Genomic DNA, 24,190 nt, shown 5'->3' with positions numbered 1-24,190 from the left:
CATTAGGATATCTCATTTGGATTATTATGCGAAAAAGAAACTCAAGTGTATGACAGAAGAGACGTCGAGATGAATCGGTCGTAGTCATTGCGGGAAATACTCTTCTCCTAGCCCACGTTGTTTAGGGAATGAGCTACTTCAGCTTCAGATGATTCTGACGTAGACCTTGGTTAGGAGACAAAGTTCTCTTCTGATGGGGCTGGACTTCGACTCCTTTCAAGAATTCGGTGGCAAAGGCATTTGAGCCGAGGCTAGTCTTTGAGAACGAGTGACCCGCGAAGGCAAACTCTCAGTGACTTGGGCTGATAAAATTGGATCACGGGAAAATTGTGTAGATAAAGGAGAAGGCTTTCCATGCTCGTAATATGGAGAACCTAACCGACAAAACAAGGAAATGAAAAAAGGGAGCCTGTTAAAGAAGATTGAGTGAATAGGCTAACTATTAGCCGTTACCGCTCTATTCCCGACTGTGCAACGTTAATCCTTGTTAGGTGTCCCAAACAAGAAATAAGAAGAGAGTCAGTGGTCTCTGTCATTGCAGGTCCTTTTCCTTTGGTTGAAGTGGTCAGTAGTCTTTGGATCAGGTTGACGACGGTGGATTTTCTCCTCGATGATGTTGAACATCATGTTTTTAGATAATGCCAACTTGAACAACTCTAGAGCCTATCAATCCTTGAACTGCTACTATATTTTTGGACACCGTCAACTGGATCAATCATTGAGCTTACTAATCTTTGAGTTTCCTCTATGTTTCTAGATAGCATGAGCTCGATCAACTCTAGATCCTACCGATTCTTGAGCTTCCACTATGTTTACGGACAACGTTAACCGAATCAACCCTAAAGTCTACTAAGTTTCCTCTTAGTACTGACGAGCAAGGATGTTTATAGGACAGGGTGTGGATGGGAAAACGTTTCTCTGTCTCCATTTCTGCCACCTATTTCATTTTTCATCATCCAGAAGTTTCTCATTTATTTTCTCGTCTGTGTAATTTTTTTCTCATTTATTATTTTTTTTAAAAAATAGCTATTTTAAAGCTTCCAATTCTAAATATAACCTTCATTAAAAATGGTATAAAAATATTAATAAATTAATATATATATATAAAATATTCTATCGATTTAAAATTCAAATTTTAATATTACACCGAAATCTTTTAACAATTTTAAAATATGTATGAGAGGATTTTTAATTCAAATATTATCATAAAAAGCATGAAAATTAACTAATTTATTTTTTTAATATAGAAAAAAATGACGCGTATATATATATATATATATATATATATATATATATATTAAATAGAGTGGGACTGTGATGAAGAATATTCTAGGTGGTCGGAGGTTGAGGGCGTTTGACGGCGGTGGCGCGGTGGCGGAACGTGCACGGTGGGGCGGTGTCAGAACGTTCCCGCGCGCGCCCACTCTGCCCCGCCCGCGTGCTCCTGCGTGCGCCCTCACCCAGCCCTTGTGCTCCAGAGCGCGCGCCCCGCCCCTCTCGCGTTCTCCCGCGCGCATGCCCGCCCAACCCTCTCCCTCCCGTGCGCGCGCCTCGTCCAGCCCGCGTGCTCCGGCGCGGGCGCCTGCCCATTGCCACAAGAGTAATTTTTTTTTCTTCCATATTTTAAGCTTAGTACAATCTTCGGAGGATATGGTATGATACTAAAACGAGAAAACAACTTTTAAGATTGAGTTAACGACCGTGTCTCAAAGGTAATTTGACTGCAAAATCATCTTGAAAAAAAAAAAAAATTCCTCACTTTCTCTCCCGTTCTCTAAATGTAGCTAGAGGCGGGTAGCACAGGTAAGATGGACATTTCTACCCTTCCCCAATTAGGAGGATGATTTTATAAATAAATAAATAAATAAATAAAATAAATAAAGGTGTAGAGGCTAAGTTCTGCTCCTTCTACCATTGAGAGTCCAACAAAATTCTTAGGGTGATTACAATCTTCAAGGACTTTCATTACGAACAATTGAATTTGTTGTCCACCATTTTTGCAGCAGCATGCTTTTGAAGAGTTCCATTTTCAATCCCGTTCCGACTTCGCCGCCTCTTCTTCCCCCTCTCTTCTCCGGCTCCCCTTCCAGGTTCCATCACTCTCTTAATTTACTCTCTCTTTCATTGTGTTAATTCTATTCCATTTTCAGTTCTTGTAGTCGTTTTCTTTCCGTTAATTTGCTCTCGTTCTATTTTGTTGGATTTTTGTGTCTGTTTGTGTGTATGCAGGGCAAATCTTACTGAAAATATAGCCATTGAGGGCCGTAACCTCACCTTCTCGATCACGACGCGGCAGGGCAAAATTGTGCCTATTCTTAGGGATTGCTCACTCCGGATTCCGTCAGGACAGTTTTGGATGCTTCTTGGACCTAATGGCTGTGGAAAATCCACTCTCTTGAAGGTACAATCCAGATTCATTCACGTTTCCCTTTCCGTAATCTGTATTTGAAGGATTTGGATTGTGATACAGAGGCCTGATTGAGCATTTTTTTTTCCCTCTTTGAAAGAAGTTTTCTGTTGTTTAGAATAAAATTGAGTCCATACATGTTTCGTAACTATTATCTAAAAGAAAAACAAAAGAAGAGAAAATAGTGACTTCGCTGTGCATTGCACTAACATTTTTTTTAATAAGAAACGAAAATTGTTCATTCAATTAATGAAAAGAGACCAATGCTTAAAGAATGAAAGCTTCCCAAAGGAGTAAAAAGAAGCAACCAAGTAGGATTATCCAAAAAATTCTAAAACATTTCTCAAAAAAGAAAAGAAAAAAAATTATCCTACAAAACACTGAAATAGAAGTCGAGAATGCTGAGCTCCGAGCAAAAGAGATCGAAGGAGGGAGGAGCCAAGGGAATCTGAAGAAAATTGATTTTGGAGGCTGAAAAGAAATTCCAAACAAACCAGAAGAGACTGACCAAACTGAAGCAGAAAATTTGATGAAACTGATAAAGAGAAGAACAGAAATCCATAAAAGCGTAATCAAATTCCATATTAACAGTTTTGAAAACAAATTAGAAAATTGTTCTGATCTGAACGTGATTTGTCAAACATGCCGAAAATCCTTACTGTCTTGTATTTTGCATAATATAGTGAAGTCACTTGAAAAATATGCTATAAAAATAATCTCTGTGGAGGTTCCATCTACTCTAATGCCAGCTTTGGGAGATAATAAGGATGTATTGCATTATGTTTATAGCCCGGGGCTTGAACCTTCGACTTCAGAAAGCATCTTCTTACATTTCAAGTTCTTATTGAGACAACTCTTTGGGTATTGCGATTTACGACTCGTATTTCTTAGTATCCAAAATAGTACAAAATTTAACACCACTATCAAATGGGCCCTAATATTTCACCATACTTTTGTAGTTCAATAGATCAAAATGATGCAAGTTATAAGTCCTCGATGTGTTCACCTATGTAGGTCTTGGCTGGTCTTTTGAATGCATCAACTGGTGCAGTATACGTCAAGAAGCCAAAGTGCTTTGTCTTCCAAAACCCCGATTATCAGGTTACCTTCCTTCATCGTTTTAACCTTCGGTTGGTATATGATAAAATTGCAGCTGAATTTAACACCTTGGAAGAGAATTTACTGTTATGGCACAATTCCTCTTTTTAAAGTACGTAAATATGTTTTGCTTTAACTGTGTGCCTTTTGCTCTTGAAGTAATTGTTGGGTTATTTTGATGTAGTTGGTTTTGCATCAGAGCCACATTGAAAGTTATTATGTTAGTTACTACTAACTAGCTATAGTCAGCTCATCCATCCTCTAGAGGACTTCTGTATTCTATTTGTGAAACCATCATCAAAGCCTAATGCCATTGATTTGAAGAATGGACTTTGTTAGATAAAGTACAGCAAAAGTAGGGTTTGAACTCTGTAACTATGAGATATGAATGCAAGAAATACATGACTGATTACTGATTCAACATGATTACTTTCATCTTTGAAAACGTAGGATGTGTTGCATCTTAAACTGTCAATTTGAGTTTGATTAATTCTTGTTGTTGACATTGGTACTTAAATGTTGATTGGGCATGTTGACTGGACAATGGAGTAATTATTTAACATGATGTGGGAAAAATTAGCATGGGAGAGTGGATTAGTTGAATAAAACAAGTTTGGGTGGGTCAATTTTTTTTTATTTATAGCCTGCCCGTCCCACCAAATTTTTATGCCCCTTTATCCTTATTTTATCTGGTGACATATTTCCTTTTATCATGTCATTTACAACTTGTTATCCAAATTGTAAGTTATGTTAATATTTTAGTACCAATAATAATGGTATGAACTTAATAAATCAATAAAAAAAAAAGTTTAGGAATACAATTGAAGCTTTTGAGAGTTTAGTATCAACACGACTGAATTCAGGGACTAGGTTTGAAATTTGACCTAAAATATATCCTTAGAAGATGGTAGAAACAGCAAGCACAAAGTTGCCGGCTTGAGAAAATCTATTGAATTTCAAACATGCATATGCATTCTTGCAAACAAACAAGCTGTACAGGTTTATCATCTTTCTTTTTGCTCGTATTGTTGTAAGGAACATTTGCTGCAAATAATTCTTTTGTTTGCCAGGTTGTGATGCCTACTGTGGAAGCTGACGTTGCATTTGGCCTCGGTAAGTTAAATCTGACCAATGAAGAAGTTAAATCAAGGGTTCTGGAAGCTCTGAGCTCGGTTGGCATGTCCAGCTACCTTCAGGCAAGGCATATAGTTTTGTAGCTTATCAAAATAGGAAGTTATAAACAACAGCTGAAATTAGTTTGAAAGTTCCTAATTCTTGTTCCTCAGAGATCCGTTCAAACGCTGAGTGGTGGTCAGAAGCAAAGGGTTGCCATTGCTGGTGCTTTGGCTGAAGCATGTAAAGTGCTTCTATTAGATGAACTGACCACATTCCTCGATGAGAAGGATCAGGTATTTCATATCATACAAGTAGATTTTGTGAATGTTCCATCACATAATCCCAATGGTAGAATTTGACATGCTGTGCTGATAATCTGGTCTCCACCCACTCCCTAGGCGGCCAATGTGATAGGCTTGGAATGTTCAGAGATATCCTTCAAAATTTGGTTCATGGTTTAAGGTCGAAAATTTATTAATCAAAACCTCAATTAGATAGGTTAAACTTTTCTAGGGATTCGTAGGGTAGGTCATGAGCATAATAAATTATTTACTAGAAACTTGATATAGACACACGTTTTCTTCATTTACTTAATCCTTAAATTCGTACACGAGCAAGGGTTGGAAGTCATATGTAGTATCAAAGCTTCCTAACAAATTTAAGTTCTTATTATTATGACAAATTAATAAGGAGTAAAATAGCCCTTTTTATGCACAATAGAGTTCTTGTTAAACTATTAAAGATAAATTAATGTAGTATCAAGTTTCTAAATAAATTGCATGTAGTATGGAGACTAAAATAGAACATTTTAAAGATAGAGAAACTAAAATAGACCATTTAAATTTTAGGAGACAAAATGAAATATGTAGGAAAGTCCGAGGACCAAAATAAAATTTAAACAAACCATTTACTTTTTTGAGGTTGTATCTATCCTCTTATTTTGTTATCCTTTTTCAACATTTTCTTTTCTAAATCAGATGGGGGTGATCAAAGCAGTTAGGAATTCTTTGCACAATTCTGAAGATGTTACAGCATTATGGGTGACCCATCGCTTAGAAGAACTCGAGTATGCTGATGGTGCTATCTACATGGAAGATGGGAAAGTCATCATGCATGGTGATGTGGAAAGTGTCCAAAGTTTCATCAAAACGAAACAATCAGATTATATCAAGCGTATTTACTATTCGTGACTGTCATCTCTCTTTCAAGTGATGTTTTTCTTGTTACATTATTATAACATTGCATTATATAGTTTTGTATTATCTAGTTCCATAGTAAAATCATTCAGTTGTTGCATTATTTCGTTACATAATGAAGAAAGTTTTTATACTCCTTTTCAGCTTCCATCTAATTAACCTTGATGAATATATCAACCGCTATATATTGGCTGTAACGTCATATGCTTTATGGCAATTACCTTCTGATATACTACGCGCTTTCTTATGACAAGTATTATATCATATGAAATATTATCAGGTACAATATTTTGGCTTCTTGAAGTTTATTTGCATATGTCTGGATTTGATTGAATACTTTTTGTTGGCTGTTTGTGCTTTTGTGGAGTCTGAAGATTAATCAGGTTTGATTTAAGCACAAGTTCAGGTTTGTCTTAGAGCTCGTGATAAATCCGTTACAAGTCCAAGTGAAGGAGGTCCTTGAAGCTAACATTGCAGTGGGACATCGAGGCTAGCATCATGGTGTTAGAAGAAGTCTACTGGAACTCATGTTACAGGTAAATTACAAATGATCTATTCGATGAGTTGATATACCTTCAAGTTCGCCTTATAGCTCGAGATAAATCTGTTAGTGAAGAGGTTCTTGAAGCTAGCATCGTGGTGTGACACCGAGGCTAGCATCGTGGTGTTAGAAGAAGTCTATTGGAACTCATGTTACAGGTAAATTTACAAATGATCTATTCGATGAGTTGATATACATTCAAGGAAGCTTATGAGATTTGTATTGATCTTTTCTTATTATAATCTTCTCAACCGAGATTACAATCTAGTGAATGATGATTGATGATCCAAATACATAAAAATCTCTATTACAAATTCTCTTATTTTTATTGTCTTGATTTGTCAGAAGGGAAATTGAAGATCCTAAAATCTCTTCAAAGTCCTAATAGTTGGAACGGTGATTCATCTTTGGTGGTTTTCTGCAACATCCTTTGGTTGATGAAAAGTATAAAAAGGTGATGTTTTGTGCAGAAAAGCTTTTTATTTGTTTGTTTTCTCTTCTTTCTTTCTTCCTAAAAATGCCTTCGACACTGACATTGACATTATATATTTATCAGCAATGGCCGCAGCTAAAGCAGTGGACTTGTCACCAAATTTCAACTTGAGAGAGTGGCGCATGGATCACCGCTTTCTTAGAAAAGCATCCAAGGTTTCCCTCTTTGATTTTGAGTTTTGATTAACTGCATGCCATCTTATATTCAAGTTATCTTACATTTTTTCAAATCATTCCCTTATATTTTAGAAAATAGATTTTTATACTTGAAACTTGTGTATTTTCTTGTGTCAACCTAATTTGTTAGTGTTTAATTAATTCGATGTGTACCAGTTTCATCTAAAACTACAGTTCAACAAAATAATATGATGAACCAAAGATTGAACTATTAGATGTTTCAAATTACTTTTAAAAGCAAAGTTAGTATACAATTTTTAATATTTCTATATTTTACCTTAAATGTCAATGTAATTCCTCTCTCTCTCTGATTAAATATAATTACACTAAGTTATTTATGGTGGCACTAAAATATGGGTCAAATAAATTCTATTGACTTCATCGGTTACATTTTCATAGAAGTATTTGCATTCATAAATAGTAATCTCATCTTTTACAAAGTTGATCCTCTTGGATCACGAAGTTCATGTGGGCACCTCTTGTTGCTATCCATGAATTGATTGCAAATTGGTATTATTTGCTATCTATAAATAGATAGTAATTAACTTAAATGAGTATAACTTGGCAGTAATTAACATATATTACTTTTTTTTTAGGTCAGAGGTTTAAATTTTCTTACTTTTTCATTTTTTGTATTAAAAAAATGATTCAATCCTTAGAGCCATGTAAAAACTTCATCAAATCATAAAGGACATGTCATGGGACTATGCATTGGATTCTGTAGGTAGTTGAGATATTCATTTGTAGTTGATAGAGTTTGTCTATAACAATAGTTAACAGGAAACTATTCAAATAACACCGTTTGAGGCTCTTTATAGGAAGAGGTGTCGGACGTATGTGTTTTAGGACGAAGTGGGGAAGCACAAACTTTTAGGACCCAAGTTGGTTCATCTTACTAACGAAGCGGTGCAAAACATCAGAATGAGAATGTGAGCTGCATAGAGTAGGTAGAAGAACTATGCTGACTCAAGAAGAAAAAATTTAAAGTTCATAGTTGGTGATCACGTGTTCTTGAAGGTAGCACTTGTGAAAGGGATATTAAGGTTTGGGAAGAATAGAAAATTAAACCCGCTATTTATCGTACCATTTGAGGTTTTAAAGCGACTTGGGCCTTTGGCTTATTGTTTGATACTGCCTGCAGCTATGGCTGCATTTCATGATGTGTTTCATGTCTCTATGTCATGTAGATATATAGCATACCCATCACATATTATATACTTGGATCTATTCCACTTGAGGGAAGATCTGAGTTATGCAGAAAGGTCTACATAAATTTGTACAAGAGAAATAAAGACTTTGCATAAGAGGGAGATGACACCTGCAAAAGTATTATGGGAGAACATCTATTGAAGCAACCTGAGAATGAGAAGATGAAATAAAGACCAATTACCCAAAGTTGTTTAAGAACTAGACTTTTTTAGGGATGAAAGCTTTTAAGGAGGAAAAAAATTGTAGTACCAAAAAAAAAAAAAAAAAAAAGAGAGAGAAGGGAAAGCCGAAATCTTGGCGTTGATTAGCAACGAGCAACGCCCAACAATCTATTGCCCTATTGAAAATATAGGAATGAAATCTATTGTTGATCATTCGTCTTCAAACCCTTGTAGCATGACACATGAATTTCTATATAGAGCTTAGATATGAGCGTGCTTTGTTGTTTCCTGCCACTATGCTATGATTATGTATGTGCCTCTTTATGTTATTAGGTTGTTATGACGAGGCTGCTAGAACGTTGTCAACTAATCTTTAATAGTGATGAGTTATTTATACACAACTCACGTATTTATCTTAGTTGGTACTGACACGTGACCTCTCTCCTCATGTTTATGGTCTTTTTAGCTTACTAGGATGAGACTACTAGAGGGATGCCAACTAGCCTGAAGTAGCTAGAAGTTATTTGTTGGTTCAGGTACGAGGTCATTGCCCTCGTGTTTATAATGTTATGAGGTTACTATGATGAAGCTCTAGAGGGCCGTTGACTAACTTGTAGTAGCAGCGAGTTTTTTTATGATTATCCCACATATGTATCTAAGTTGGTTAAGCAAATAAATAGCTAGTTGCACACCTAGACTAGCTAGGCCTAGAAATGCGACCTTTATGTTTCAAGATAATTATTATGCATGAATGTTTGGAGCCGAATGAGTATTAAGTATCAAGAGTCCATGACTTAAATCTTTACAACACTTTGTTCTAGCAAATGAGACTACTTACGAAGTATTTTTATATTCATCCATGTTAGGCTTCTCGAGTGCATTTCAAAGCAACAGGGCTATGAGGTAGAGAGAGAGTTAATTTACCAGCTTTTACAGACTTGAAGGCATAGAGTTTCTTTTGAAATCTGTGAGGAGTTGTCTTCAACATTATTACAGTGAATAAAGGGATTTGGTCTTAGTTATGGTCGTGGATTATTGGGAGTGAGTTCCACATTGGTTAATTTAGTAGAAGATCATGAGTTTATAAGTGAGGAATACTATCTCCATTGGTATGAGGTCTTTTGGGGAAGCCCAAAGCAAAGCTATGAGAGCTTATGCTCAAAGTGGACAATATCATACCATTGTGGAGAGTTATGATTCCTAACATTGTATCAGAGCCACGCCCTAAACTTAACTATGTCAATGGAATCCTCAAATATCGGACAAAGAATTGTGAGCCTCGAAGGTGTAGTCAAAAGTGACTAAAGTATTGAACAAAGGGTGTATTTTGTTCGAGGGCTCCAGAGAAAGGAGTCGAGCCTCGATTAAGGGGAGGCTATTCGAGAGCGCCATAAGCCTCAGGGGAGAGGCTATTCGAGAGGTCCATAAGCCTCAGGGGAGGCTTATAGTGGACTTTGTTTGAGGGGAGGATTGTTGAGAATTATTGAGAGTGAGTCCTACGTTGATTAATTTAGTGGAAGATCATGGGTTTATCAGTGGGTTTATAAGTGATGAATACTATCTCCATTGGAGGCCTTTTGGGGAAATCCAAAGCAAAGCCATGAGAGCTTATGCTCATAGTGGACAATATCATACAGAGTCGTGATTCCTAATAGTTATTTTATATTATAGGCACATTTTTACTGCAATTTGGGTAAAAATTATCGTTCTCTCACAAAAATGCAAAAACACATTTAGGTTCTTCAAAATTTTACTCTTTTTATACCCAATTTCTTTCATTTAGCTATTCATGATGAAAAAAAATATGCACTTTAGTTTGTTGAACTAGTTTACAATCATAGATAAGAATTTTCGGTATAGCTAAATCAGATCGGTTACAAATTAATTCTTAGTCGGATGCTAATTAGGGTTTAGGGTTTAGGGTTTAGTGTGGTAACTTGAGTGCACAATCTCTAGCCATTTTCCTTTGAAGAAGCAAGCATGTGGAGCTTGACATTCACTTACTAGATACAAAGTTCTTGCAAAGGAAATTATGTTATACTCGTCCGCAACGAACTTACCAAACTATTAGAGAAACAACTCTTCAATGGACTTACCAAATCACTCAAAACTTGTTCGGAGTTATGGCATGAATTAGATTGAGTTGAGTTAAAAAAAAATCCAATTTTCCATTTGAGTTGGGTTAAAAACCTAATTTCCCCACCGTTCTTTCTCTCTCTCTTATACCTTAAATTTCCCGCAGACAGAATCATTAATGTTTCTATTGGACGTCACAACCTCGATGAAGGAGGAATCGTCTTTGGAATCCATTCGGGTAAGTCTATTTCCAAATTCCATTTTTATGGAAATCCCATCAATTTTGTTACAATTAAGTTGAATTGGGTTAGAAAAATAAATATAAAAATAATTTACGTATTTTAGAAAATCACGTCACAATCCATGGCCGGAAAAAAATGGTTAGGAGTCGATGAAATATAATGTTATAATAAATAGTTATAATAAACATATATTTTATTTACATAAAGTACGTTATTAAATTATAGTATCTAATGAATGGTATGTTTATGTTTATGTTTAGTAAGCATATTTATATTCAAAGAAACATTAAATCTAAATGAAAAAAATTAAAAATTTATTAAATACCTAGGTTTAAATTCTAAATCAATTATTTAGACTAATTATAAATATTAACCTAACCATACTTAATATAGATAAATTAAATAGAATTCTAAGTTATGATTGTGGGACTCCTTAGGTAAAATTAAAATTTAAGAAGTGGTGTTAAGCTATTAGTTGCTAAACTCCGTAATTTGTAGAGGAATGATCCACTGCCATTGAAACGTCTAGAATCGTCACAATTCCATTCTTGAGTTTTCTAGATCATTCGCTGAAATTATCTGTTTCAACCAGGGTCCTACCGACCTTGGTTTTGAATACTAGCTGTTGGAAGTGATGATCTGTGAGTGTTTTAGATCATATCCAATTTTGGAGGAGATCCAACGGCTGAGATTTGAGTTTCGAAGAATTTTGTGCAGATGGTCACTGTAGATACTCTGATTTTGATTCGAGTGGCATTTTTGTGTGATTATCCATTCTTTTAGAGGCATTTTGGTAATTTGTCATTTTTATTATTTAAATATTGTTTTTCTTGAAAAATTTACAATTTTCTATACCTCCTCTTGACTAATTTTTCCTCTGTGAGTATCTTGGAAATCTTAATAAAATGTAAAAAACGGAGGAAGTTTAATAAAAATTGAAAAATTCCATTTTCTCATTTTCTTTTCCAATTTTTTTTTGTTTCTTGTTTTCCGAACCTCGTACAACCCAGTATAAACTACCCCTTTTTGGAAATCTTTGAGTTCTTGGGTGTTACATGATATTATGACATGATGATGATGCATGATAACATGATGTAAGAGGCAGATGACGATTATGACTTAATATGATAATATTACATATTAAGATAATGTGTATGTATTAAATGACATGATACAGTATGATGAAGAGTTTCTAAGACAACTCTAAATGATGTTAATGATGATGAACGCATGAAACCAAATGCATGCATATTATCTAGAGTAATATGTGAATGATGTATAGGCTTGTGTCATAAGAACGATTTAAGATGAAAACTATAAGAACCTCATGCAAATTGTGTATTCATATACATTTGGTTACTTCCCCATTTATGATGATGAGTACGAAGGGGTACACTATGATGATGATGATGATGATGATCAGACCTTGCATGATATTCGAGAATTTGTTGACCTTCAAACGTCTAGCTACGGACAACTAGCCCGACTATGATGGGTCTAGGGGGTGCGAACTGCCTGGGGACTCACGCTCGCACGTATGGGTCGTGTGTAGAGAAGTACTACATATCCAATTTTGTCTGGATTGGAGGCCATCTCTATAATGGTTTTACCGATAGGTCCCTAATCATGAGGTGCATGTGTTTGTATTCCCTAACCTCAATAGTGGGGTCACTTATTGAGTATTTCTTAAAGTACTCAAGCTGTATTACTTCTATTTTTCAAGTGAAGGCAAGGTACCCCCGTATGAATGATGACGACAACATAAGTAAAGACCATGGCATATGTATAGGATAATGATATTTAAATTATTAGACTACACGTTAATATAGGGCATGTTCGCTTTCAATATTTACTTTGTTTTATTTAATATTTCGTTTGCGTCGCTTTAAGTCATTTATTTGAAAACATGTAAGCCCATGACATTGTTTAATAAAGATGTCTTAAAGGATTATTTTTGCATAAGAGAGTATATTATGATAATGGTAGCGACTTTAGGTTAGCAGAAATCTAGGATCATTACCGTTGATATTGTTAGGATCGCACAACAACGCACACACTCGATCTAGATGAACACAAAGAACAGGATAGAGAAAATGCAAGGAGAATATTGATTAAAGGTTTATATTGATAACTTCATACATGCACAATAAGAGAGAATATAGAGAATACAAAAAGTACATTTCCAAAGCTCTGCGTGAGGAGATATATATATGATTGAGCTTACTATATATATATATATAGTTTTACCAGATATAACCATCTACTCTATATAACCATCTACCCTATATAGCTTTTTACTATACATAGCTATTTGCTGTTTATGACAATTTACTTTATATGTCATCTACCATATACAACTTTACTATGTATAACCGTTGAGTAAGTTATAAATAACCAGTAGACTCCATAACCTAACAATTCTTCCAATTAGAGACTGATCTAGTCAACCAACAATTTCATTCTCAAATGACCATGAGCATCTTCATGGCACCATACCAATTGAAGCTTTGCACAACCTCAATATTCCAACATCAACACATTTTGCTGGATTTTTTGCACCCTTTATCTTCTCCAAACACATCACCATCTTTCACTAACCTGCGAGTGAAATGGTATCGTCTTATGTGTTTTGTCTTTAAATGATAGACTGGGTTCCTCACCAACTCTATGACACTCTGACTATCTCTATAAAGAATCTTTTTGTGCTGCTTCTTGCCTGATTCTTCCAAATAGTCAGTCATCCACATCGTCATCTTTTCAGCTTCACTTATTGTCACGTACTCAGTACAATGCATTTTTGAAGCCTAGACATCCCATCATCTATGGTTTGCTCCCACTTGGTTGTATCCTCGAACTGTAGGGTCTCATCAAAGGACTCTAGTTCCCTTTCATTAGCAATAGATAGTGTAAGGAAGGAAGGTACATACATATCTTGTATCTGATAGTACTGGATGATCTTCTCAACACCGGTTCAGGTGTCACTTGCTCTACCGCTGATTCCTCTACAACAGTCTCAGGAGTTTCTTGAGTATCTGCTACAACATCACTAGGTGATTTTTTTCGCAACTCAACCTCAACTCCCACTTGCTTTGTTTTCTTGGAACCTTGCTCCCCATCTGGTTCCTCAACAGTAGTCTCAGGAGTTTCATGTGTATCTGCTACAACATCACTAGGTGAGTTTCCCTGTAACTCAAGCTCAACTCCCACTTGCTTCGTGGTCTTGGAACCTTTCTTCACATCTGGTTCCTCAGCAGTAGTCTCAGGAGTTTCATGAGTATCTGCTACAACATCACTAGGTGAGTTTCCCTGCAACTCAAGCTCAACTCCCACTTGCTTTGTGGTGTTGGAACTTTGCTCCACATCTATATGGATCATTTTCAACTGCACTTTCTTCAATTCTCTGGCAGTCCTTGTGAAGCTAACTCGTTTCTGCTTGCTCATAACACAGTTCTCACAACGACCCACATTAACAGATTTTAGACCTTCTAAAACTCCTTTCGTAGTCAGCATCTTCATTCCGTTCACACTCATATGTCCAAGTCTATTGTGCCATAGACTTGAATTTGAAACACTCTCATCAACAACAACCATGTTCATACACCCTACAGTGGTGTATAAAGTTCCAGAATTTATGCCACGTGCTACCACCGTAGCACCCTTCATAATCTACCACGAACTCTTCTCTCACTCTGTTGCATAACCTGTGCTGTCCAACTGACCAATAGAGATCAAGTTCTTCTTGAGACCAGGAATATATCTGACATCCTCTTTTCCTTTAATCTCCAAATACACCTTCTCGAAATTTCCAAACTTGAAATTTCGGAACAACTCTTTATTTGGAGACGATTGAAAAGATGCACTTGAATCCAAAATCCAGGACTCAATCGAACTATCCACGCTGAGAATTAGAGCATCCCAATGTCTTCTGCTAGATTTATAGACTCATCATCATCTCCAGATTTGTGATTCTACTCCCTCTTTGGTCTTGTACAATCTGTCCGGAAGTGACCTTTTTCTCCACAATTCCAACACGTTACTTTTGGTCTATTTGGAGATTTTTCTCGGTTCTTTGATTTTGATCGCCCTTTGTTTGGGCCCATCAGTTTACTTCTTCCCTGTTGGTCAACACTGAGAGCACTACCAGATGAATTTCTAATTTCTCGTTTGCGAATACTTTCGCTGAGAACTACATATCGAATTTCATCAAACTTCAGTTTATCAAATCCTCGAGAACTCCTGATGCCAGCAACAACAGTATCCCACGACTAGGGTAAAGATGACATCAAAATCAATGCTTTAATTTCATCCTCGAAATTAATTTCCACCGAACTCAGTGGACTTACAATCATATTGAATTCATTTATATGATCAACAACAGATTCACCTTCAAATATCTGTTGATTGAACAATCTTTGCATCAAATACACCTTGTTCATAGTCGACGTTTTTTCGTACATATTCGACAGCGCCTTCAACAGATCTGACGTTGTCTTCTCCTTGATGATGTTGATCGCCACTGTATGTTATAGGAGAAGATGAGCTAGCACTCATGGCAATGATGGGAGACCATATCGATTATGAGAATGATTGGATTATTGATTCAGGATACTCAAACCACATGATTGACGATCAAAGTGGTGCAATGGAAGAGGGGTGGCCCTCAGAGAAGGAAGTAGTACCAGGCCTTGAGCAAATTGAAGAAATCCTTCTGACGGGAGAGCAAATTGAAGAGGTTCTTCCACAGAAGATGGGGGAGCAAACTGTACACATTTGCTTCAGTGCTGATGTGTTGAAGATTCAAGTGACACTAGTGTTGGTAAGTAAGAAGTGATTCAACCAAGCAAACCTAGTGAGAAACAAATGGCACCTCAACAACTAAGACAGTTAGAAATAATCCAAAAGCCAAGTCTAGAGTATGTCAACGCAACTATTGTAGAAGACGGAGTTAATAAGCCAAATATATATGAGGATGTATCACAAAACTCGGTTTGGCAGAAAGCGATTGAGGAAGAAATTATAGGCGTGGAGCAAAATCAAACTTGGAACTAGTGCCAAGATCAAGAGACGTTAAATCTATCTTTTGCAAGTGGATTTACAAAATAAAGTGTACCCCGGATGGATCAATCGTGAGATACAAAACTCAGACTGTAGATCTAGGATTCTCTCAATAATATGGACTAGACTATGATGAAACGTTTAGTCCAGTGGCAAAAATCATTATCGTACAAGTTCCTCCAGTACTTGCGGTAAATAAAGATTGGAAATTATGGCAGATGAATATGAATAATGCTTTTTTGCATGGAGAGTTAAACAGAGAGTTTTACATGGACTAATCGAAGAAATTCGAAAATAAAGTTGGAGTCATTGATCAATATATGCAAAATCCAAAGAAGCCTCGTTTGGATGCGGCTCGACGGACCTTGAGATATGTCAAAGGTACAATCAATTACAATCGTTTATACAAAAGAAGCCAAGATTGGAAGCTAGCTGGATATAGTGATGTCGACTATGCAGGAGACCACAATACCAGAAGATCAATCACTGGATATGTGTTCAAGCTCGGTCCGAGAACAATTTTTTGGTGTAACGAAAGACAACCAACAATATCATTGTCAACTCGAGAAGCAGAGTACAGAGCAGCAACTGGAGCAGCTCAGGAAAATACATGGTTAAAACTTTTGATGGAAGATTGACACCAGAAAATTGACTATCCAATAACACTTCATTGTGACAACTAATCTGCGATTCGCCTAGCAGAAAATTCAGTGTTTCATGCTAGAACAAAGCATGTGGAGGTACACTACTATTTCATTAGAGAGAAAGTCTTGAAGGAAGAAATCGAGATGCAGCAGATCAAGACAGATGATCAAGTGGCAGACTTGTTTACAAAAGGACTGAATACTGACAAACATGAGAGTTTTCGCTGTCAGCTCAACATGGTGCAACGAATGAGGACTAGTGCTGAGGGCGAGTGTTAAAATTTCATCACTAGTCCAATAGGGTTAAGCCGAACTATTGTATGAGTAATTATATTTATGATTTAGGATTTTAGAAATAAATTAGAAAATGATTTAGGGATTTTATGAATAAATTTAGGAAAATGATTTAGGTATTTTAGAAGAAAGGTTGAGAAATTTTAGGAATAGATTGACTAAATACCCCTCCATCCTATTTAGTTCATCATCCCAAGAAATCCCCAAGCAACACAAAGTAGTAGTTGATACAAAGTGTTTTGTAAATATCTTCATGATTGTTCTTAATAAAGTGTGCGAGTGGTTCCCACAGAGAGTTGTGTTCGACAATCACTAACTACCTGCATGATCAATGTTCTACCACAGGACGGATCCACCGTGCAAGGTAATCTACTGACTACCCGCATGATCAACGCCCTACCATAGGACGAATTTATCATACATGGTAATCTATCAAACCATAGAGTCACACATACCTAACCAGCCTCTCACCTAGCTCAACGGTATCGTACTAGAGTGGAAAGGGAAGTGGGGGTCCTCATACACTATGCCGGCTGCTATCAGCCTAGGAGGCTACCTTTGTCATTTTTGGATGTTGTGGAGGTCTGCTAGGTTCTTAGAGGCATCTAGGTAGTTTAACTCTCAGCTCTCATTTCTAAAACATTTGAGGTTAGCTTCTTAGGGTAAACCAATCTCTCGGTGTACACAAGTCTAAAGCTCTTATCACTCATGATTTTCGGGTGCAAGGTTACTGGAAACATATTGACTTGGGTCAACATGTAAACCGCACTAGTTGTAGCGCCCTAGTCTCAACTAAGTTCTCTCATGCATTTTTTGCTAGGGAGATATTCTTATTGATCACCTAAGCATGGAATCCATGATTTAAACTTCACCTTAGTAAAAATTCGTTAGAGGAGATGTGACAACGATAACCACTTAACTACCCAGGTGATTAACGCCCAACCACAAGATAAATGCATCATGCAAAGCAATTGATCTATCCACTACAACCCTAATTAGTGCCACACCTAACTTGACAGTACTGTATAGAGTTGAAAGGAAAATGGAAGCTTCTTAGACATCAAGCTGTCTACTATCGGCATAGGAGGCTACCTTTGTCTTCCGAGATGTAGTGGCGGTTTTCTAGGTCTCTAGGGTGGTTTGGCGATCTTGACGAGGCTTTATGTCTCCAGGCTTCTTAGATTCTGACTCTCTGAGTCGGGATTAGTGAGGAACATAAGGGGTCTCACCCTCTAATTGTCTCTCACGATTCTTCTGTGCTTAGACTTCTTGAGGTGCTTGAACCTAGGTCACAGTCTAGCCAAACTGGCATTCTCACCTTAGTCTTTAACTGTTTCTATTACTATCCTCTATCGGGAGAATCACACATTCAACATCTGTTGCTATTGTACAATCAATCATGCATACTATCATACATGCTCAATGGGATGATATTATCCATCAAGCACTCGGAGCCCATATACACAAAATCTTATTCACCATTTCTGCATAATTATGTACAAGTAGTAAAATAACCGTACAACACAACATATAGGGTACAATTCATATATTTCAACTAGTGTGACTGTTCTCACAATTATCAATCTTCCTAGGCATCGGTTATACTGAGCCACCTAGGGTTGATTTTATTAACCTACATGCAATTCCAAGCAATCCTTACGTGTATTACTTCTAGAATCCATATGGTTACTTATTGGTTTGTCGTGAGCCTTCTCAAGTAGATTTCTTGCTAAAGAGGTGTCCAAAAATTTCAAATTCCCTCTGGTGGGACATAATTCACATCCAAATAGGTTAGTATTGGGATCAAGATGAAAATTTGACAAACGGGAGTCAAACAACATAAAATAGTAACTCATGCGCCCTTCATGCGTTGGGAGAAGGTTTCACATGCACGTATCACATGCGGGCAAAGTTGCAATTGCAGGTCATAGGTCGGTGCACGAGTTGGGTCAGATTGTGGGACGCGAATTGTAGGCACAGGTATGAGTTCAGATTGTTGCGGGTCCTCAGGTCAGGTGAGGTCTGTGTCGCATGACGCTGCTCAGGGGAGGATGCGTTCCTGCGCAATGGTGTGATGCATGTCCGCGACCAGTTGGGACACGCTCCTACTGCCATTGGTCGATGCGCTTTCAGCCGCTGCTCATCCGTTACCCATATGTTGATTTTTCAAAATTTTCCATTTCAGACCTCTTTACATTTTCTTAACTCTCGATTCTTAACCCAGAACAAATTACTTCCTTCACGAGAGTTATAGACCTCATATCCTACAATTGAAAGTAACTTTTCTATAATATTTAACCAACCACGTACCTTAATAGACACGTTGAAAGTTCTTAATACATTCGTTCTTACCAAAATTTGAGACGTCCTAAAATTCCAATTCCGACACGAATCTTGGTCGAGTTTCAACACAAAACTTGTGAGATTTTCCTCCTAGATTATCATACTAAAGAATTAGAACCTAATATCAACAACCTAAAGCCTAAATTCTCTTTAGACTACGGTTTTAAATGGTAATTTTTGCAAGTATATTTGTATAATTTCTAGATTTCAAGCAATTAGATCAAACAAAAAGTATTACACGACAAAGTGACCTAATTAGGAAAGATCTCAAGTAATGAAGCCAAAAGAAGTAAATAAAGCTCAAAACTCACAGAGATAGCATCTCCATGCTATAAAGAGCGTATGAGATGCCCTAAATTACTCATTCAAACCTATTTATCCGAGAGGGTATCGTTGAAATAAGATTCCACTTTAAACCTCCCAACGCTACACAAAGTACTATTGTAAGTCCAATCAAACTCATGTGCATATGCACATTCAAAACTTTTGAACAACATATAATTCTTCTTATTTGAGTCGAGTTGAGTGGACCTTTTCCGAGAGGAAAAACACCCATTTAGATTATACAAACTTCCCACAATGTTGATGAAGACTTTATGAGGCTTCAGAGAATTATTGAAGGAAGTAATCGCACCTTGATTAATTAAGAGAAAAATCATGAATTTATAGGTAAGGAATGTTGTGCGTCGAAAGCGGAGCAAATGTACTCACAACACCAATGAACGAAAGTACACAAAGAGACACCAAGATATTTACGTGGTTCGGAGAGAAGAAGTTTCCCTACATCCACGGGTAGCAACCAATCACTAATAAACAAAGTGTTACAAGTGAATACCTCACTATCATACTACAAAGACTCTCACCAATATGTCACTCAAGAAATACAATGTGACACACAAAGCTTGATGTTTTGACATTATATAGCCTTTGGTCGAACCTAAAAATATCAGCCAAACTTAAAGTCCCATAAAATAGGACTCATCAGTCGTACGTAGGAACTTATGACAATTTACAACAAGGAACAATATTCTCGAGGGGACAATATTATACCATTGTGAATGTTGGTGATTTCAAACACCTAACAAGATGAAAATCGTAGCGATAGCGAGGATCGACATGCAACAATATCAAACTAGAAAAAGTTTTAAAATCACAACACCAAATTGTTAAATTTAAGAGAAATCTTACATATAGTTAGAGAGGAAAAAAAAAAAAAAAAAAACAAAAAAAAACAAAAAAAGCCCACAAACACAAGCACTTGTCAGTATAATCCTTAGGTACACTTCAAACCACCACGTGAACACGACATCTTTCAAACCCAGCTCGTGAAGAGAGAGAGAGAGAAAGAGAGAGAAGATTCCTCTTGTTCTTCATGTTCTTCATCTTGTTCTTCATGTTCTTCATGTTCTTCATCTTGTTCTTCATGTTCTTAATTTCTGCTAAACAAAACCAGATTTCTTCTGAGAGCATCGAAATCTCAAAACAACATAAGAAACAAATCTGTAAATCAAAACAAACCCCATCATCACCATAACATTCCTCCACCTGCTTTCTTCCCCATACCCTTCTTCCTTCAACACATCCTCTCCTCTCACCACACATTCCCCAAACATCATTTCCAGACACTTCCCCGACCTCGAGAACTCATTTATCAAAAACCCTTCAAATGGGTACTTAAACACTGATATATAATGCATAAATATCCAATACTTTGGTATCTCATGGTTCGATATGAAATACCCAGAAAACAAGAAGAACGAACCCATAACCCCTGATATCAACGAGTTCCCCACAATGAAATTCGGCACCAAAGCACTGAAACAAACCACCACTGAATTCGCCGTATACAGAATCAGCCATATTAGCACCATGAAATGGATGAACGCCATTACGTTTCTGTTCAGCCCCACCAGCCAATATAATGGTATTGAGAATAAAATGGCTAGGATTAGTAGAAATGGGATATACACTAACCCATTGGCTATGGCGTATGAGGATACTCTGTAGCTTCTGGAGGAGGTTTCTTTCATTAGAATCTCCCTTTCTTGTAAGAAAATTGGGAGGGCTTCGATTGATGTTGTTAATAGAAAGGTTAATATGAAAGCGAATAACCCCACGCGTTCTTCTGCACCCACTAAATCGAATTTGAGATTGTAAAAAATTGAACCCAGAACGAGGCCGGATATGAACATTTGAACTGTTCTGCAAGCGAAAAGCTCCTTTGTTCTTATGATGTTCTTGGAGAATCTGTGCATTAGGATGGCGGTTTCTTTGAGTCTGGAATTGGCGAAATCGGGTGGGGTTATTTCGACTCTGTTCTTGACTCTGTTCTTGACTCTGTTCTTGATGGTGTCCTCGTCGATGACTTTGGATTGTTGAAAGAGCTGTTGGAGGGTGAATTTGTGGGATTTGAATTGGGATTGGGGGATTGTTTGGGTTTGAAGATTTGGGGTTTTTTTAATGGTTTCAATGGCTTCAATGGCGAATTCAACGATGTTGACATGGAGTGGAGGATGGAGAGCCATTAGAGTGAGGTTCAGAGCGAGCTGTTCAACAGAGCCATGGTGCAAAACAGAGCCATTGGAGAGAAGGAGAATGGAATCGAAAAGCTTCACGATTCTGAACCCAGGCTGATGGATGCTAAGAACAATGGTTCTTCGCCGAGCTTCAGCCATGGTGGTTTTCAGCATATCGATGATTTGAAAAGCGGAAGTGCTGTCGAGTCCGGAAGTGGGTTCGTCGAGAATCAACACTTTGGGGTCGTGGATGACTTCTACCCCGATGGAGACTCGCCGTCTTTCGCCGCCGGAGATTCCCCGGAGTTTGTCGTCGCCAATGCGGGAATGGGCGACGTGGGTTAGTCCGAGTTCGTCGATTAGGGAGGTTACTTTGGCGGTGAGATCGGAAGAAGGGAGGGTGAGGCGGAGCTTGGCTGTGAAAGAGAGGGTTTCTTCGACGGTGAGGAGAGGGAAGAGGGTGTCGTTTTGAGGGACGTAACCGGACATTGTGTTGAAATGGGAGGGGTTGATGGGGTGGTGGTTGAGGAGGAGGGAACCGCCGTGTGGGGTGGTTTTTCCGGCGAGGATTTGGAGGAGGGTGGATTTTCCGGCGCCGCTAGGGCCGACGATGGCGAGGATTTGTCCGGATTTGGCTTGGCAATTGACATCGGAAAGGAGGTGGCGGTGGCGGTGGCGGATGGTGGGTTTGGCGGTGGAGAAGATGTTGAGAAATGGGGATTTGGGGTTATGGGTTTGGATCTTGTAGCATATTGCTATGGCTTCTATGTCGCATCCTTCTTCTTCTTGTTCTTGTTCTTCTTGCTTCTTCATTTCAAGTTGTTGCTGCTGTTGTTGTTCTGGTTCAGCTCTGGTCGGTTTCTCAGCTTCAGTGTTACACAAATTAATGATGTTTTTTTGTTTCTCTCTCTCTCTCTCTCTCTCTTTGTCACCCTTGGCCTTGCATGTCTTGTTTAAATAATTATTTTGAGTCTTTTGTTTTCATTATTTTTTCTACTCTATTTTTATTAATTTAAATATTTTCAATCGTGGAGAACAAAATACTACTTATAAAGATGTGGAAACATTACTTTAAAGTCCTTGAGTGGAAACACGAAAGAGAAAGCCCAAGGAGAACAATATCTTATGTGTCAGCGGTGGCTATTACAAATGGTATCAGAGCTAGAAACTGGGAGGTTGAGCTCCGAAGGGGGTGGGACACAAAGGGGGTGGATTGTGCCGGCGAATGTGCCTAGCTCCGGAGGGGTGGGTACGAGGTAATGTGCCAGTGAGGAGGCTGGACCCCAAAGGGGGTGGACACAAAGCGATGTGTCAGCAAGGAGGTTGAGCCCCAAAGGGGGTGGATTGTGAGATCCCACATCAATCGGGGAGGAGAACGAAATGCCTCAATAGAGGTGGACACAAGGCGATGTGCCAGTAAGGAGACTGGGCCTCAAAGGGGGTGGATTGTGAGATCCCATATCGGTTGGGGAGGTGAACAAAACATTTTTTATAAGGGTGTGGAAACCTTTTCACGGGTTTTAAAGCCTTGATGAAAAGTCCAAACAAGACAATATTTGCTAGCGGTCGACTTGGGTTATTACACAAATTATATCTATCAGGCGATGTTTCAGCGAGGAGGCTAAGCCCCAAAGTGAGTGAATTGGGGGATCCCACATTGATTAGAGAAAGGAACGAGCGCCAGTAAGAGGAGACTGAGCGCCAAAGGAAGGGATTAAGGGATCCCGTATCCAATGGAGAAAGGAACAAGTCCCCGCGAGAGGAGATTGAGGGATCCCATATGAATCAAAATATCTCAATCACACAATACGAATTTCAAGGAAGATATGAAAAAAACATGTTGTTCAAATTATCACTACATAATCTCGAATTGTAATAAATGTCACGTTAAAGAAGAATCAAGTTTCATTTATGCAACAATGTGCTACTCTAAGTGGGACTTCATTTATTCTTTGATGGATGATAATCTAGAGCTATCGTGTTTTATTAATGTATTTTTTTTTATAAAAAAAAATTATTTACTTTAAGATACAAATTATTTACATAGCGGCTAATTCTAGCATATACAAATGGTGACTAGATGTCGCCTCCTCTCTTTCTGATTACCGACTGCACTTGTAGTGACTATACCAACAACTAACATAAACAAAGATTTTGACTAGGTCGTGAATAGACCGGCAACACACATCTTCTTTGTCACAACATTAGGTGGTCGTGTCTCTTATGTGCCAATTAGAGTCAAGTTAGACAATCCTAACTTGGAGCAAATTATGAGCAAGGGGCCGATCTAAAAAAAAAAAAAAAAATTGATCCTTAATTTTGGTTATTATTGCTGCAACTCAACTTATTGCTAGCAGATATTGTCAGCTTTAGCTCGTTATGTATCGCTATTTTAAAACATGTCTATTAGGGAGAAGTTTTCACACTCTCCTAAGAAATGTTTCGTTTCCTTCTCCAACCGATGTGAGATCTCAAAATCCACCCCCTTGAGGGTCCAACATCCTCGTTGGCACTCCGCCCGATGTCTAACTCTGATACCATTTGTAAATCTCAAACTTGATTCTAAAACGCACCTCCTAAGAAGAGATTTTCATACCTTTATAAGAAATGTTTTGTTCCTCTC

General features: G+C 37.7%; 2 protein-coding genes across 2 annotated transcripts; one reads left to right on the top strand and one right to left on the bottom strand.

Annotated features, from left to right (window-relative positions):
• Positions 1-1,914: 1,914 nt before the first annotated feature.
• ABCI10 (ABC transporter family protein) lies at positions 1,915-5,954 on the top strand. The gene is made up of 6 exons (XM_023656618.2): positions 1,915-2,090; positions 2,230-2,401; positions 3,422-3,508; positions 4,576-4,701; positions 4,792-4,914; positions 5,599-5,954. The coding sequence occupies exons 1-6, from the start codon at positions 2,008-2,010 to the stop codon at positions 5,809-5,811; spliced, it is 804 nt and encodes a 267-aa protein (XP_023512386.1). The 5' UTR covers positions 1,915-2,007; the 3' UTR covers positions 5,812-5,954.
• Positions 5,955-20,168: 14,214 nt separating this feature from the next.
• Positions 20,169-22,485, bottom strand: ABCG5 (ABC-2 type transporter family protein). The gene has a single exon (XM_023656581.2). It carries the CDS (start codon positions 22,378-22,380, stop codon positions 20,491-20,493), a length of 1,890 nt encoding a protein of 629 aa, XP_023512349.2. The 5' UTR covers positions 22,381-22,485; the 3' UTR covers positions 20,169-20,490.
• Positions 22,486-24,190: the final 1,705 nt, after the last annotated feature.

Source organism: Cucurbita pepo, chromosome 16, assembly GCF_057944985.1.
Source record: "Cucurbita pepo subsp. pepo isolate OVF chromosome 16, ASM5794498v1, whole genome shotgun sequence".
Taxonomy (NCBI): domain Eukaryota; kingdom Viridiplantae; phylum Streptophyta; class Magnoliopsida; order Cucurbitales; family Cucurbitaceae; genus Cucurbita; species Cucurbita pepo.
The sequence above is the reverse complement of the archived record's forward strand: the minus strand, read 5'-3'. Positions and strand labels throughout refer to the sequence as shown.